Source organism: Prionailurus viverrinus, chromosome D1 (assembly GCF_022837055.1).
Source record: "Prionailurus viverrinus isolate Anna chromosome D1, UM_Priviv_1.0, whole genome shotgun sequence".
Lineage (NCBI taxonomy): Eukaryota > Metazoa > Chordata > Mammalia > Carnivora > Felidae > Prionailurus > Prionailurus viverrinus.
Window position 1 is genome coordinate 6,147,349 of NC_062570.1, and position 17,306 is coordinate 6,164,654.

The 17,306-nt window shown below is 42.1% G+C and overlaps 1 protein-coding gene across 1 annotated transcript in view; it reads right to left on the minus strand.

The window, feature by feature from the left end:
- Window positions 1–7,150: 7,150 nt before the first annotated feature.
- The window catches only part of CWF19L2 (CWF19 like cell cycle control factor 2), a 150,368-nt gene continuing 140,212 nt past the window's right edge, over window positions 7,151–17,306 (minus strand). Inside the window, exons 16-18 of the mRNA XM_047878862.1 lie at window positions 17,083–17,163; window positions 11,463–11,564; window positions 7,151–7,837 (exon numbers count right to left, since the gene is read on the minus strand). Of these exons, the coding sequence (XP_047734818.1) occupies window positions 7,694–7,837; window positions 11,463–11,564; window positions 17,083–17,163 (327 nt within the window). The 3' untranslated portion in view covers window positions 7,151–7,693. The remainder of the gene's footprint in view (window positions 7,838–11,462; window positions 11,565–17,082; window positions 17,164–17,306) is intronic.

Consider the following 17,306-nt stretch of genomic DNA (forward strand, 5'->3'; position numbering starts at 1 on the left):
CTAAATGGGTAAGAGGCATTAAGGAATCTACTCCTGAAATCACTGTTGCACTATATGCTAACTAATTTGGATGTTAATTAATTAATTAATTAATTCCTGAGGAAAATGTGAGGGTAAAAAATGGGTAAAATTAATTAGCTGACTTAAGTAGTATACTACTTACATTTGCTATTGACTTGTGTTATGATATCCCGGAAGGAATCTAAAGTTTCCTTGAAGAGCAAATGCTTTTTATCATCAGTAGGTACTCCAGGAATTGTTGTTTAACCAAATTAATCACCAAGATGACATTTCAGTAATGACTAATTTCATAGTCTTCCCTTTTGTATATCTTTTTCATTTCCAGGAAAAATAGCACAACTTATGAGAGCACAATAAAAACACAGAGGTGCCTGGGTGGCTCAGTCGGTCAAGCATCCAATTTCAGCTTGGGTCATGATCTCACAGTTCCTGAGTTTGAGCCCCACGTCCAGCTCTACGCTGACAGCTCAGAGCCTGGAGCCTGCTTCAGTTTCTGTGTCTTCCTCTCTCTCTGCCTGCCCCCCTCAAAAATAAATATTAAAAACATTTTTTTCATGAAACAAAAATTAACAAAGAATCACTAGTAATTCCAAAGGGATTCACAAAACAAAAACTTAACGTTTCTACTGTTTGAAAAAATGAGTAAGATTCCTTTTTAACTATCTGTAAACCAAAACACGTTCCAGCAAAATCCTACATCATCTAGAGCAGCAGCCTAAAGACTTAAGCGTTATCTGGCTAACACTGACGTGATGGGACTCTAATTTTTCATTTCTCTCTTTACATCATGTGTCTATGTCTTTAAAGGTTCTTAAAAGGACACTCATAATTCCATTTGGAGAAAGTTCTCCCTTTTGACACCCATTTAAATGGTTTTTCACACACTGCTTAGCATTCCCTTTAAAAACCTAACACTATATTAACACGTAAAAAACTGTTTTCACAGCTGACATTTTAATGATAATATTTATTTTACCGAGTTCCTTTAATGAGCACTAAGTAGCTGTCACAACTGGCAACCCAGTGGACAAGTCGGAACTGATTATTCAAGCGAGCGACACCAAATAAATGGATGAACTGACATCATGTGATCTCTACACACCTTATGGGTAACAATTCATGTTCAGAGAATACAAACACATCAGAACCAGAGTTCCCTACACTTACTTTCATATTATAAGGACTATCCACACACAAGGAACCTGGGTGCTAAAAATAGAAGGCTGAACTTGAACCAATGCCACATATCTTAAATGCTTTTGTTTAGAAGCTCCTGATTTTCAGAGTGCCAATTTCTATAGTAGCTCAGGCTGCTTCAACAAAAATTTAAAATTTCTAATGACTCTAAAAGGTAGAGTCTATTCACCGCTCTTATAAAATCCAAACCAGATGTTACTAATGGGTTGGCAGTATTCCTACAAGAGGTGATTCAGGAGCCTAGGGCTGCTCCCTGTTTAATGCTGAAAGCCACAATTCACAATAAAAAATAAATTACGCTGATGAATATTTATGTACCAAACAACACTGTAACTATCATCATGAAGCACAGACCTCCAAGCGTGAGCTGATGAAAAGAAACACTGTGGCAACTCTGTATACACACCCTGGCAAAACAATAGTAAAAGAATAAATGTATAAATGAGTTCAAACAAAACACGCAAACTAAAAAGAACCCAGTTAGAAGAAACATCAACCACAAAAGAAAGACATTTCTATAAACTGCGTCTTGAGAAGCCTGATGAAAATCTCATGTCCAGAGCTCAAAAACAAGATGATTTAAAAAAAAAAAAAAAAATAGAACTAGGGAGATCACTTGGATATAAAAACATGAGCAAGCAAGGGGGGAAAAGAAAACAAAAATCACTACAGAATCGATCAACAATTCAGAAACCTCAGGAAACAGAAAAGGCAAGCCTGAAAAAAACCTCAAACTGACTTTACATGCACAGTGACTCAGGGGACACTAAATGAGAATGTGAATCAACTCAAAGGCATGCAGAGTACGGAAAACAGCAAATATTTGAACAAATATAAAAAGCTCTTTTTCTCATTAAAAATACCTTAGAATTGGGTGTTTAAAGCAAAAGAATGCATTCTGCGGATTACGATAGACACATTAGTAAAATTCAAGACAAAGAAGAAGATGGGAGAAATGTACGAATTCAGTCCAAGTCTCTTCAGATGTGAAGTGGCACATTCTTCGGGGGCCTCCGGGGTGTTCCGATCCTGCTTGGGGCTCACGTCCTGGTGTGACCCCACCCCTGCGTGCGGGCAGGACCTGTGATGTGCTTCCAGTGACACCCTAAGGCAAGGGGTGTGTGTAATTTTGTGTGATGACGTTACTGTGTCGTGTAAGATGTCAGTGGTCACCTTGTCACCATCTCCCTCTTCCTCGCCGGTGGTGAGGGAACAAGGGGCTGTGTCGGGGAAGCTCATGTGGGAAGGGACACGGGGCCGCCAGCAAGGAGGTGAGGGGTGCCAGGAACCACGTGGGCGGGGAAATGGGTCTTTTCCCAGCTCAGCGTGGGAATGAGTCAAGCTGTACCTGAACTCCAGGCCCACAGAAGCCGAGAAATAATAAATGTGTGCTGCTTTCAACTGCCAAGCAGCTATACAAAATGAGTATTATTGATAGAATGTTTTGGCTTAAATCCATCATCTTGCTGCTCATTTTCTATCTGTACCACCTGTAGTGTTTCCTCTTTCTGCCTTCATTTAGATTGAGTATTATTTCATGCTCCACTTTATCTTCTTTATTGGATTAGTGCTATAAATCTCTATTTGCTTTTTTTTTAATCGTAAGGCCTGCTTTACAGCTCAGAATTCTACATCTTAAAATTGTTCTTAACATTTATTTTTGAGAGAGAGAGAGAGAGAGAGCGCACAAGCAGGGCTGGGGCAGACAGAGGAAGACACAGAATCCAAAGCAGGCTCCAGGTTCTGAGCTGTGAGCACAGAGCCAGACGTGGGGCTTGAACTGACAAGCGGTGAGACCACTACCTGAGCCTACTGAGCCACCCAGGTGCCCCAGAATTCTCCATCTTTATCACAGTCTGTGCTCAAGTCCCACCACCCCACTTCAAGTAGAGTACAGCGACCTTATAACAGTATACTTCCATTTGTCCCCATCCCACCTTCATTATATTATCGTCATTTAGTTTTTACATATGTTATAAACCTCATACTAATTGTTCTTGCTTGAACAATAAAGTATCTTTTAAATAAACGTAATAAATAAGAAAAATCTTATATATTTACCCATGTAGTTACCATCTTGTGCTTTTTGGTACTCCAGACACTTTTTATGTTGTGACTACTGGATATAGTTTTATTCCTATGTGTTGTCGAGCTTTGTTCTGGGACACAGTGAAGTTACTTGGAAACAGCTTGATCCTTTTGCCTCTTGCATGTAAGATTTGTTTGTCAAGGTTAGATGAGGGCTAACTCTTGAGATTTCATCACTCCACACTACTCACCACCATTGTGGGTACTCGCACTCCCCAGTCTTGACACCCTCCATTCTAGCTAGTGGGAAGTGTGACCTCTAACCTCTCGGGTAGGTCAACCTTTGCTTGGCCCCAGGTAGCCTCCGCACCTGCACGTAATTCCCTACTAACCCGCCCTGTGGCTCTGAGCCCCCAAGATTCCTAAGTCTATGTCCTTAACTCAGCCTGTTCTATAAGCTCTGACTGGGGTCCCACACCTGGTACCATGAGATGAGGACAGTCTCAGAGCAAGAGGGCAGGGCCATCACAAAGCTTATTTCACTTGTTTCCCGTCACTTAGGGATCATTATACTTTCTTGCTTGATACCCATGTCTTAAAAACCATCACTACATGTATGTTGTCAATTCTTTGGTCGTTTGAGGCTGGAAGATAACGTGGCTCGTTGGTCTCAGGTGGAAACATGAGTCTTCGGCTATTTATGAGGGGAAAAAAAAAGGCTGATTCAGGGATGAACTAAGAGTATGCAGGGCAGAGCACAAAGCCCCACAGAATCACCTCCAAGAAGCAGGACTGCAGTCCTAATCAAGAAACTGGCAACATACACTCGACTTGATGCTGGAACTAGTCAACAGTGATGGCAATGTGTCTCGAATTTTCCATCTTTTTCAGTGAAGGTGCCTAGACTGAAGTTATTGTGTGCTTTTCTCACTATTGTGTGTTTGGGTTGCAGATAATTTGTCTCTTAAACTCACACATCTTCAGACTGAAGCATCTGAAGGGCCTCGTGTATCTGAGCCTGGGTAGATGGGATCCTGAATCTCCAGCCCAGGCCTAGTGCATTCCTGGGATAAGGCTTCCTTGGGAGGACTTGAATGTATTTTTAATGTGGGAGAGTATAAATTGGTGGCCAGAGGGCAGACTGTGGTGGATGAAGGGGGGCCACCAATGATTTGACACGACTCTCAACAAGAGGTAGAGGTATGACCCCTCTTTTGGAATGTCGGTGGGTTCTGTGACAACTTTGACAGACAAAACACAGCAAAATGACACGGTGCTGATTTCCGGTCCCAGGCCCTAACTAAGAGAGTGGCACCTTCCACCTCTTCTCTCTTGGAGGCATCTTTTGGAACAGAAGTCAGAAGTCATATGGTAAAGCCCAACTACACTGAAACTGCCATACGAGAAGAGAGTGTCATCAGTCTGTCCCCAAGCTGTCCCAGGCACCAGACATGTGAGTGAAAGACTATTTCGACTATTCCAGCTCCACGCACACATGGCCCATGTGAAGAACAGAGGCCCTACACGTGTGGCCCCAGTCATCTCCAGACGCTTGAGTCACTCCAGCTGAGGCCCCAGACATCAGGAAACAGAGGCAAATCATCCAGCTGAGCCCTAAACAAAGTCCTCATCTATACAACCACATGGTGTAATGAAATGGTTGTTATAAATACCTGGAACGAGAGGGAAATCAGGAGTTCAGGTAGGATGTCCATCTCACAGATTAGATACAGTAGAGATGTCACCTTGGTATCTGTTTCCGGAGTTCGCTGAAGAGGTCCAGGATGAAGGCATAAATTTGAGAGGCGTCTTCCTTGTCCTGTTCTACTTTTCCTTTTTCCATAGCACTTACCACCTCTGACATTTTCTGGATAATTTATTTACTACGTTTGTCTTCCTTGATACAATATGAACTCCTCAAAGGAGGCATTTTTGTTTTATTCATAGTGTATTCCCTGCACTCAGAACAGTAACCGGCACAAGGAAAACACTCAAATATTTGTTGAATAAATGAGCCAACCTAAAGGTGGTCCATAGGACCATTTTAAGTATGACATCACCTTGAGAGACAGCATGTAACAGCGAACAGATAAGAAGTGAGGATGTGCATTTCAACACGTGACTGGCTGGAGAGGAACCAGCAAAGGAGGCTGGGAGGACGGAGCCAGCAGTGAAGGAGGAGAAATAAGAAACTGCACTCTGGAAGCAGAGAAAGTGTCTCGAGTCTGTCAGTGACGCCGACAGGCGAGCAAGAGGAACATGGGCAGTAATTACGTGATTTACTGATGTGGCAGGTTCACAGAGGACCTTGACACAAGCAGTTTAGAACGAGGCGGGGGGGGGGGGGGGGGGGGGCGGGGTTTAAGCATACTGAGAACAGGAGGAGGAGGGAAGGAGAGGACACAAATATTATTTAAATGAGCTTTGCTGTCAAGCAGAGAAGGAAAATGGCTAGAGGGGATGTGATGGGGGGGTCTGTGATGGACTGTTACAAGATGTTTTCATATGCTAATAGGAACTCACTTCTACAGAGAGAGGAAAATCCTAGTAATAGGGAGAGAGTAGGGCCAACTGAGTAGGTGAGGGGGGTGAAATCCAGGACATAATGGCGTGGATGAGCCCTAGAGAAGAAGAACAAAATAATTTATCTATAGTTAGCAAGAGGGCACGCAGAGCCCATGGGTGCACATGGAGGACTACTGGGAGATGTGGTGGAAAATCTCGTCTCTGCGGTTCTACAATCTCAGTAAAACGAGCAGCAAAGTCACCCACCCAGACAGACAGAGGAGGTGTGACGAGTCCTTCAGCATGGCGCTCGGATACACCTGACACATACCTCGCGTTAGAACTTACACTGTGCTATATCATTGACGCAAGTCTCCTCGTCCGCTAGACTGTAAAATAATTTAAAGTAGGGGAAGTACTTTTTATTTTTGCACTCTACCAGCACAAAACCAAAATTCCCCACGAACTGTTACCTCACTGATTACATAAATGTCATAGATTCCTCTGTGTCTCTGTAATACAGCTTAGCAAGTTTGAAAATAGCAGTTTAAAAAAAATACTATCAAGTATCTGATAATTATACTTAAATTCAATTTGCAAATACTGAGAAAATGAAACCAGTAAACTTCAACTCATATGCGAAATTTTAAAACTACAGGTAGAATATAAACATTTTGTGCCTTACTAAAGAAATAACGAGATGCCGATATTAAAAAAAATAACTGTGTAGAGTTAGGAGTTTCTCCAGAGTATGCATCACACTGATTCTACGTATTCAACATTTCATGACAAAATGTCAAGGATCTTTGAGAAGGGGTTACATCAAAAACATCTCCCATATTAAAAAAATAGGAGCACTCTTACCCCATGGTCATATTTTTTAAATATATGGTTTCGAAACCCCTTGATACCAAGCGTAAGAACAAAGAAAAAGGAAGCTTCGGTCAAGTGCCGAGCAACGGAACGTGCTCTAGACATTCAGAATACTCTAATTACTTAAGCTTTTGTAATACTACAAACCCAAAATGACAATTTGGCTAAATTTTTCAACTTTCAAAACCCAAACAGCTGTAAATTGTGTCATCTGGAACAATGACTTTCAACATCCCGCAAATTCAAAGACACTATCTAAAAATCCAGAATTAAGGGGCGTCTGGGTGGCTCAGTCGGTTGAGGATCCGACTTCAGCTCAGGTCATGATCTCCCAGTTCGTGAGTTTGAGCCCCGCGTCAGGTTCTGTGCTGACACCTCAGAGCCTGGAGCCTGCTTCGGATTCTGTGTCTCCCTCTCTCTATGTCCCTCCCCCGCTCAGGCTCGCTCGCTCTCTCTCTCTCTCTCTCTCTCTCTCAAAAACAAACATAAAAAAAATTTTTTTAATCCAGAAATAGAAACCAACAAATCATGAACATGTGATGCTTTATTTAATTTATTATTCTCGAACATTCTTCTTCCTTTAATAAAAAGAATAGCAGTGATATATCTGCTACTGGTAGAAAATGAAGAGCTCTTCTATAAAAGGCTACAAAGAGAAGTTGCAATTATTACTGAACATGCCAACTCAGTTTAAAATATTCAAGAGAAGCTGGTCAACAGTGTTCACCACCTTGAAGCACCCCCACCTCCCTCTGAACCAGTGATCTGCTATCCCTCCTCGGCAATCCTTCAGGAAAGTCCTTCCCCAACTTAACTGTACTGGTCAGAACACAAAGACGTAGGGACAGAGCGGGAACGCAGGGTCACCCCGTATCTGGTCCTGCTCCCCAATGACAACAGGGAAGGGCGCAGGACAAGGTAGGAAAGGAAACAATCCGGTGATGCACAGGCATCCGAGACCCAGAGCAGGACTTTCTCTCCCTATGGCCTGAGGGTCAGTTGTTGAGACAGAATAGAAATAAAAGTGAAAGGAATCTGAAGAAGACATTTAAAAACTGAAAGGCTTGACTCAACATTTTTTACTTTTGGTGAAGTCGAATGGTTTCCACCACTGAGCGAACTGCAGTGCCTTCTTCCTCTGATCCTCAAAGCTTTCCCGGATCCCTTTCCTCCACAGCCTGGGTTCTATATCCAACATCCCACCAATGATTTCCTTTTAAAGAATGAGAGAAATACAGACACATATATGTATAAATGCTGAAAACAGAATGAAACTATTTATATTTATATTTATACTAAGTATAAAAGTCAGTAGTTCTCCAAGATGATACTCAAATTCTACACACATACTAGTTTCAAGTTAAAAAATCTTACTTTCCAGTATGGAGGTTCCTCAAAAAGTTAAAAACAGAACTACCCTATGACCCAACAATTACACTACTAGGTATTTACCCAAAGGATACAAAAATACAGATTCAAAGGGTACATGTATCCCAATGTTTACAGCAGCGCTATCTACAATAGCCAATTATGGAAAGACCCCAAGTGTCCACTGGCTGATGAATGGATAAAGAACATGTGGTATATATACAATGGAATATTAGTTGGCCATCAAAAAGAATGAAATCTTGCCATTTGCAACGACGCAGATAGAGCTAGAGAGTATAATGCTAAGTGAAGTAAGTCAGGCAGAGAAAGACAAATGGCTACAATTTCATTCATATGTGGGATTTAAGAAACACAACAAATGAGCAGGGGGGGGAAAAAAGAGAGGCAAACCAAGAAACAGATTCTTAACCACAGAGATCACACTGATGGTTACAGCGGAGAGGTGGGCGAGGGATGGGAGAAACAGGTGATGGGGATTAAGGAGGGCATTTGCTGGGATGAGCACAGGGTGCTGTCTGTAAATGATCAATCACTAAACTCTACACCTAAAACTATTATTGCACGTGTATGTTAACAAGCTGGACTTTAAATGAAAACTTGGGGAAAAAAATCTTGTTTTCAGTTAGTTCTAACTATGCAAGCCCTAGAATTCTAGCAGTGCTAGTTTTGTCTCTTGTCCTGTTCTTTGTCCGTTTTGTTGCTTGTTAGCACATCTACCAGAGAGGTGCAAAGGGGAGGAAGGGAGCGTGACATTTAATTAATTTGGTCCTCATGAGCTGTTCTGGTAACCAGCATGGATAAAAAGTTGGCCGACATGCAACAATTATTAACTCTGGTGTCGGACTGCAGTTGAATCTCAGGCCAACATTCTCTCCACTACCCCTTATATTTATAAGCCAGTTTCTTCTACTATTAGCTGGAGATCTTTATTCAGGAAATAGAATATTTTATTTTATTTTATTTTATTTTATTTTATTTTTAATGTTTTATTTATTTTTGACAGAGAGAGAGAGAGAGAGAGACAGAGCATGAGCGGGGGAGGGGCAGAGAGGGAGGGAGACACAGAATCCGAAGCAGGCTCCAGGCTCTGAGCTGTCAGCACAGAGCCCCACGTGGGGCTCCAACTCACAGACCTCGAGATCATGACCTGAGCGAAGTCGGACGCTCAACCGACTGAGCCACCCAGGCATCCCTAGAATCATATTTTAATACTAATAATCCAAATAAACAAAGAATTAAAAATTATAAACCACCTTCTTTTAAGAGTCACATTCCAAACTCCTGTAAGAAATGGATTTTGATTTGACTGCTTTCATTATCCTAGATTACTTCCCTCATGATTCTCTTCCTGTGCTGTTAGCTACAGAAAGTAATGCAATTTATGCCTGTGAGTATCCACGTACACAAGGATACGGGGGAAACGTGCAATGCTTACGGGAGGGCAGTATGGCAACACAGGACAACACTGGGCTGAGGGTCAAACTCTGCATGTTCAGTCTACTTCCACAGGGCTGTGTGGTGAGATCCTGGACACGCTCTTAACATTTTTACCAAGGGGACATACTGTGTACAAGCAAGTACCAAATGTTGTTGGGGATACAAAGATAATTAACATACATCGACCTGTCTTCAGAGAACTAACAGAATATGGGCCTGTGGTAGGAACAGAAGAATGACCAACTACACAAAGAACTCTCTTAAAGAGCAGAATAAGGTAAATGCCATTGCAGACTACATGGAGACTCAAAAAAAAGAAGATTCTAGTTATTGGATACATCAAAAAAGGCTTAGTGTAAGCTCCTTCACTGAGAAACAGAAATAAAGGGCCCAACAAAGAGAGTAATTTTAGAAAACATCAAGACTAAATTTAGATTTAATGCGAGAGTTTTCTTGGCATCAGCCCAAGTAAGCAATGTAGTTTAAGCAAGCCTAGTTTATGAACTGGCCTAACACTGTCTCTGTAAAATACCAAGTTTTGTCTTATGGGTACCATACAGGTACCACTGAGTCTCGGTAACAGAAGCAGCTGTGAATGGAAAGAGACCATCCCCCTCCTGCTCTCTGAACACTCGCTTAGGCAGCAGGCTGAAGGGAGTTCTTGGGCTCACAGGCTGCTTCTTGAGAAGCAAATTTGGGGGGAAACGGATCAGCGATGCCATGCTGAGGAAGATTTCTTTTTAAACAGTATCATTACACATATTTGTTCAGGACTGCAATCTCCCAATTAAATTTACAAAATTAAAAAAAAATGGGTATTTCACTTTGTTTTCAAAAAAATCAGGTTGGAAGGAAGGAAGGAAGGAAGGAAGGAAGGAAGGAAGGAAGGAAGGAAGGAATCCAGAGTCTGAGAGCCTTCAGTTATAGAGTTCTATTGATTAAAACAACAGGGGTTTTCAGAGCAATGAAAACAAACTTCTTTCTAATTAACTCCGTGAAAAAACATTTTGAAAATTTCTCAAACACGTTTCTGTACTATATCTCAACAGTTCAAAAATGCATGTGATTTGGGGCCTCTAACATTTTAAAGGCAACAGAATAAATAGTTCTGAATCCGAACCTCTGGGGTCGAGATTCCTCCTGACGCGAGCCTACTCACTGTAGAGGACGGCCATACAGGGGAGATGAGAGTGAGGAGGGAGACAGGGGCCCCAGGGCAGAGTTCACGAGGGCTCCTCTAGTCAGAGGACGGTATGAGCAGGAAAGCCTGAGCCAGACTCGATTCAAAGGCCACTTCTAGAACTACTACTGCCCAGACTTCTTTTGACTGTTGCAGCGGCCACGTTAGTTTCGTTCCAGCGCCTGACACTACCTCACGTACTTCCCAGATACGCAGTGGACCCTACTTTGTGGCTGCACCCCCAGCAGTGAAACAAATGGCGATCTACGATCGCCACGCAGACATCTGCCCAGAAACCATGTGAAATGACTCAGTCATATACTCTTCTCGGACCACATGGTGCTTCGTCATAAGTGCAGACATGAGGTCATCCGTTCTCAGGTTCAACCAGGAATGAGAGGTACATGGACCAGTTCTGTCCCTTAGAAGCGCGTGACTGGGTCACATAACCTGTCTGCAGCCCCGCTCCCCCATCGGTGAGATGAAAGGAAGGACAGCCTCCACAAAGCGGAGTCACCGTGAGCAAACTCACTGCGGGTGTCTAGAGTGTCACCCTTGTGGCACAAGGCCGGCTGCCTCCATAGGAAAACGGCTACCCTCCCTCTCGACGGTGTCAGAAAATGGTGGGTTCCAAAGGGACATTCCTGACTGTTAGCAACGGTCTGAGGAATTTTTATTGGCAGCTTTGAGGTTCTCTCTCTAAAACTGGGTAGAAGAGCACTCACCAACTTCACTCTATATTGTGCCCCAAGTTTTGATTTCCCTTTGAAAGGAAAGTGTTATTACCAAACTGCTACAACACTCTGGAATTTTATTAAACTTGTGAGCTTACCTTCCCAAAGTAATGAGGGAATTTATGTTGATCTTCAATGACGTGGGCAAACCCTCCTTGGAGGCCAAAATCTACAGAGAAGTAAGGTAAGCCCCTGGGTACCTAAATAAACAGATAAATCACACATGAGTACAGCCTGGAATCGGCAAGTTCTGTGCGATCCCTTCTCCTGCTCTAGGATATAACGGAAGTTAGGCAACCCTTCACAACAAGAGCATATAATAAATTTCCAATTCAAGAATACGTAGTGACATAACTTTCAGAGTCAAACATTTCATTTGGTAGCCTTTCAGCCAGATAGCTCTTTAGCTATAATCAAAACCAATTCTTTTCCTGTCTTTGAGGAAAACAGCAAGAAAAGGTACTGTTTTTATATAGATAACAGTAGAATAATTTTCTTTAAACTACACAGAGAATAAGGGTATCAGTCCTATATTTCCCTCAGAAAACAGAACAGGAAGAGAGGCCTAACCATATACTTAGAGCTTTGCTCATAATATTTTTATTACCATTTATTTATCAAAAATAAATTAAACCCAATCATAATTTTTTCTTAACTGGTCAGGTGGGTATAACAATATTTAGTTAACCAACCTCATTTCAAAGTATCTCCAGGACTAACTATGATCTTTTCCTCTCTCCTTTCTACACACACACACACACACACACACACACACACACACACGCAAATGCACAAACGCGCAAACACGCACGCACGCACGTGCTCATTCTGGCCCTGAATCCCACATGTCTATTTCACTATAAGTAGTTAATGTTGTAAAAAAATCAGTTTATAAAATAGTATATAACATCAAATAGTAGAATATAACATCAAATATATATATATAACATATATATATTATATATATACACACACTATATAATAGTATATAACATCAAATGCAGGGAAAACAGGTTACTGTTTCGTGGCTTTATTTATTTTTCTTACTTTCACATTTTCAGAACAGGATAAACAAGTACACGACCTAGACAGTCAGGAAAAAATAAAGTCAAGAGACTGAGAAGGCCTCTAATCAAAGCTCTGAACCTTCTGCCTATGTAGCCCCAGGCCAGTCATTTACCACCTCTGGGTCTCCTGAGAAATATGAAGAACTGAGAGGTTTGCTGCAAGGATGAACTAGAAGCTGCGCACCCAGGGTAAGCCCGATGCCTCACACAGAGAAGGTCATTCAAATATTACTGTCTTTCCTGGTTCCCAAACAACACGGCTTTGTGCAAACATGGTGGTCAAAGCAAAAAGGATAGAGGACTCCCTAAGAATATTTTTGGTAGGTGACGCAGAGCGTTGTACGTGAGGCATGAACGGGAATGGCTAAAACAAAGTTACGGAACTATGCTGACTACCAGACAGCACTTCAAGGGAGAGGGAACTTGAGGAAGCAATCTGTAAGGATGGGGGCCATGCCCTTTGTCTGTAACATATTGTACCTGGCAGGAAAATGGCCCTTGAAATGTATGCTAATCCTCTATTTGCCATGAATATACTACCTTATACGGCAGAGGGACTTCACACATGCAATTAGTTTATGGATATTCAAATGAGGAGATATCCTGTGTTATCCTCGTGGGCCCAATACAATCACAAGGATACTTATAAGTAAGAGTCAGGAGAGTCAGCATCAGAGAAAAACTGGAAGATCCCACACCGCTGGAACTGAAGGTGAAGGAAGGAATCTCGAGTGGCTTCTAGAAAAGGGAAGGGAACAGATTCTTCCCTAGAGTGTCCAGAAGGAACGCACACCTGCTAACACCCTGATTTGCGTCCAGTGCAGCACATTTCGTATTTGTGACCTCCAGAACTGCGAAACAAATCTGTGTCCTTCCTCCGCCGGTAGGAAACGAACATCCATGCCAAGTGACTGACTCAACAACTCAGGACGTAAGTGCCGAGACGGCACAGTAAACACACCACTGCTCTGCAAGGAGCGGGGGCTGCCACGAGCTTGTCTGTCCTCTCCCTGTGGCTACTGGGGACAACCGGCTGTCTCATCAGGACGGTGGCTCGTCAGCAGGCGCCATGAAGGCTCTAGTATCAAAGCAGGTGCACACTTACCACTTGGCTTTTCCTGCCTTGGCCAGACAGAGGGAACGACCTCTGGTATCGCTCTTGAAAGACACTGACAGAACTATGGCAAAACATTTTATTGATGGTAAACAACAACAACAACAACAAAACAGTAATATTTGAATCTGCCCCTTTCAATATTTCCAGGTATTACTCCTGACTTGCTCTAATTGTCCTTGAGCTTGAAGGTCTCTGGGTGAACCCAAATTTTCCTTGACATGGACTTTCCTCAGTCTTAAAAATCCCTAAATGTGTTAGGTGTTTTTTAATTATAGCTATCACAAAATTAAACTTAAAATCATCACATTAAAAGTTGAGAAAGAATTCACATGAAATCTCAATGTCACAGCCTTGTGAAAACCGAGCAGTGTTGTTGACAAGTTAGTTGATAACACACAAGTGCTCTGCACTGAGCACACAGAGAGATGTGTTTCCCTGTGTACTGCCACGAACTTCACACAACTACAGAGAAATCAGGACCCAGAAAGGGAGCAAGGGGGCACAAAAAGAGAAGCTCATACTCACAGCAGAAAAACATAAATCAACAAAGAATCAGAATAAATCACCAGAAGCCAAGAATTTACTTGAATAAAAAAAATCACCCCACCCCACAAAGCAGGTAAAACACTTTATGAAACTACCAAGGACACAGAGTTTTAAAAATAAGTATAATGAGGTTCTTCCAGAATAGAAATAACATTAAAATAAGTCAAGATTGTTCACTTTGTGCTCAGAAACACTTTTATCATTTTAAAAAGCCACTGAAACGCTTATTAACCTAAAAAGTGACCTCCTTTAGAATTAGTCCTAATACTCAAGTTCTCTTCACAATTCCATCCACATAATTATCGAATCCTAAAGCTAAAAGGGACCAGAGATGTCATCTGGCCCACTCCCTGTCTGCTGTGACTCTCAGATACTATGTGATGACTTAGAAAGGCAACTCTTGGGATCCCGGCAATGCTTCCAAGTAGAATATACAACTACTATTCCTACAAAGGTCTGTATCTGTTTCAGATTTTCCATATTAGTTAAAATATTAAAACTCCCTAGGCATTTGACTCAAGTACTGAGCACGTTTTAAAAAACAAACTTAAAATAGGTACTAGATGGTTCACCAGGAAGAAAACTGCATATGCAGGATAGCAAATAGAGAATAATACATATCTTTAAAAACTTCTACTTAGAAATACTTTCAAATGCCATTAAAATCATGTTATAAAAGAATATTTAATGGCAGGGCACCTGGGTGGCTCAGTCGGTTAAGCGTCTGACTTCGGCTCAGGTCACGATCTCACGGTTTGTGAGTTCGGGCCCCGCATCGGGCTCTGTGCTAACAGCTCGGAGCCTGGAACCTGCTTCGGATTCTGTGTCTCCTTCACTCTCTGCCCCTCCCCAACTTGTGCTCTGTCTCTCTATGTCTCTCAAAAAATAAATAAATGTAGAAAAAAAAAAGAAAAAAAAGAATATTTAATGGCAATGGAGATTATGAGAAGTGAAAAACTCAGGCCTAATAGGTATGTGTATGTTAGGTATTGTTTTCTTTTTTTCTTTTTTAGAGACAGAGGGAGCATGTAAGCAGGGGAGAAGGGCAGAGAGAAAGAAGCAGAGAGAAAGAGAGAGAGAGAGAGAGAGAGAGAGAATTCCAAACAGGCTCCACATTCAGTGCAGAGCCCAACACGTGGCTTGATCCCATGACCTTGGAAACATGACCTGAGACAAAACCAAGAGTCAGACACTCAACTGAATGAACCCCTCAGCTGCCCCCTAGATACGTTTTACTATAGGCTCAGAGAAGACAGAAATGAAAAGGACATTTGTTAAGGGGGGAGTTAATATACTGTCTGGTCAAATTCGCCAGCAAGGGGAGAAAAGAAGACTATAGACAATGTTTTACCTTTGTATTAAACCTATCTTCAGTAAGGCAATGAAATTTCAATCTCTTGAGTAGGACATAATAAATGCAATGAGATATCTTACCAGTCACCTGTATCAGGAGTCTGGCTTTCCAAAAAGAATATACGGAAGAAAAGAGCCTAGTGTCATCTATTAGAACAAGGGTCAGCAAACTTAAGAAAACATAAAAGTCTGAATTTAAATAAAATGTTCTCGGCTTTGAAGATTACATAGTCTCTGCTGCAACTTTCCACTATGCCCTTGCTGCATGAACGCTTCCAAAAGCAGCACCTAACAAACTGGTGTAGCTGCACTCGAATAACGTTATTTACACACGAGGGCAGAGGGATGACCTAGCACACAGGCTGAAGTGCCTGCCCCGCCCCCTGAGTCCACATCCCTGTTCTGTTCCAGCACGTGCAATGCACATAGAAGAGTGCCTGGTAAACAGCTCTCACTCAGTGAACGGCTGTACAGCAAAGTGTGTTTTGAACAGAAAACCAAAAAGGAATCCACAGTTCTAGTATATCTCTATTCCAGTTCATTTAGACGTCTAGAAAAGAGAGAGGTCCTTGTGACAGTACTCAACTTGTGTAACGTGTCTAAGAGTGAGTCTGTGGATCGACTAAGCTGTGAAGCTCGGTTGGGAAACTCCCCTAAAGAAATATGAACCCATAATCTAACTTAGCCACTGTTTTAACGTTTATTTATTTTTGAGACAGAGACAGAGCATGAATGGGGGAGGGTCAGAGAGAGAGGGAGACACAGAATCTGAAACAGGCTCCAGGCTCTGAGCAGTCAGCACAGAGCCTGACACAGGGCTTGAACTCACGGACCGCGAGATCGTGACCTGGCTGAAGTCGGACGCTTAACCGACTGAGCCACCCAGGTGCCCCTAGCCACTGTTTTAAAGATTGTAACAGGTAATCTTTATATGGGGGGGGGGGGGGGGGGGGGGAGCGCGCAGGGAGGGAAGAACTCCAAAATCAAATAGAGCCTCTAGGAAAATGTTATCCTCCTTATAATTTGAGTAACAAGAGGGCCCCTCTCCCTACTTCCACAGAGGCTGAGAAGCCCATTACAGGAGCTCCTACAGCAGAGTCTGATGTGGTCACAGCCAACTGTAGGCACCACAATGGCACAGTGCCAGAAGGTGAGGAAGGCACAGCTCCAGAAGGTGGGGAAGGCACAAGGCCAGAAGGTCAGGAATAAATATTCACATAAGCGTCTGAACAAAGGAGCATTTGCTAGACCAAGTAGAATGAAAAGAATTTCTTATTCATAGAATTACTTACTTCACCTTGGGTCACTCAGCCAAATGGTCTCTTTCTTTCTTTTTTTTAATTTTTTTTTTTTTGATGTTTATTTATTTTTGAGAGACACAGTGTGAGCGGGGGAAGGGCAGAGAGAGAGACAGAAAGACACAGAATCTAAAGAGGCTCCAGGCTCTGAGCTGTCAGCACAGAGCCCGACACGGGGCTTGAACTCACAGATCATGATCTGAGCCGAAGTCAGACGCATAAACGACTGAGCCACCCAGGAGCCCCAAATGGTCTCTTTCTGAAGTAAGATGTGACAATTAATGATCCTAAACATCAGGATCATTTCTTATACCAAGGGCAAGAAAAAGATACTTACAGACTTTCTGATGTCTTTCGAAGAGAGATCGATCAATTTCTTGTTCATAGACCATTCTTCATCAGATTCCATTATGGCTTTCTAAGAAATAGCCATTTATTAATGAAAAAATAGTTTATAAGCAAACACAAAGAGACTGTTTAAAAATAAAGTAATACAGTGAATTAATCACAGATATAGTATACATGGTAGGTGGTTCATTATTTAAAATGGGTTAAGGCTTT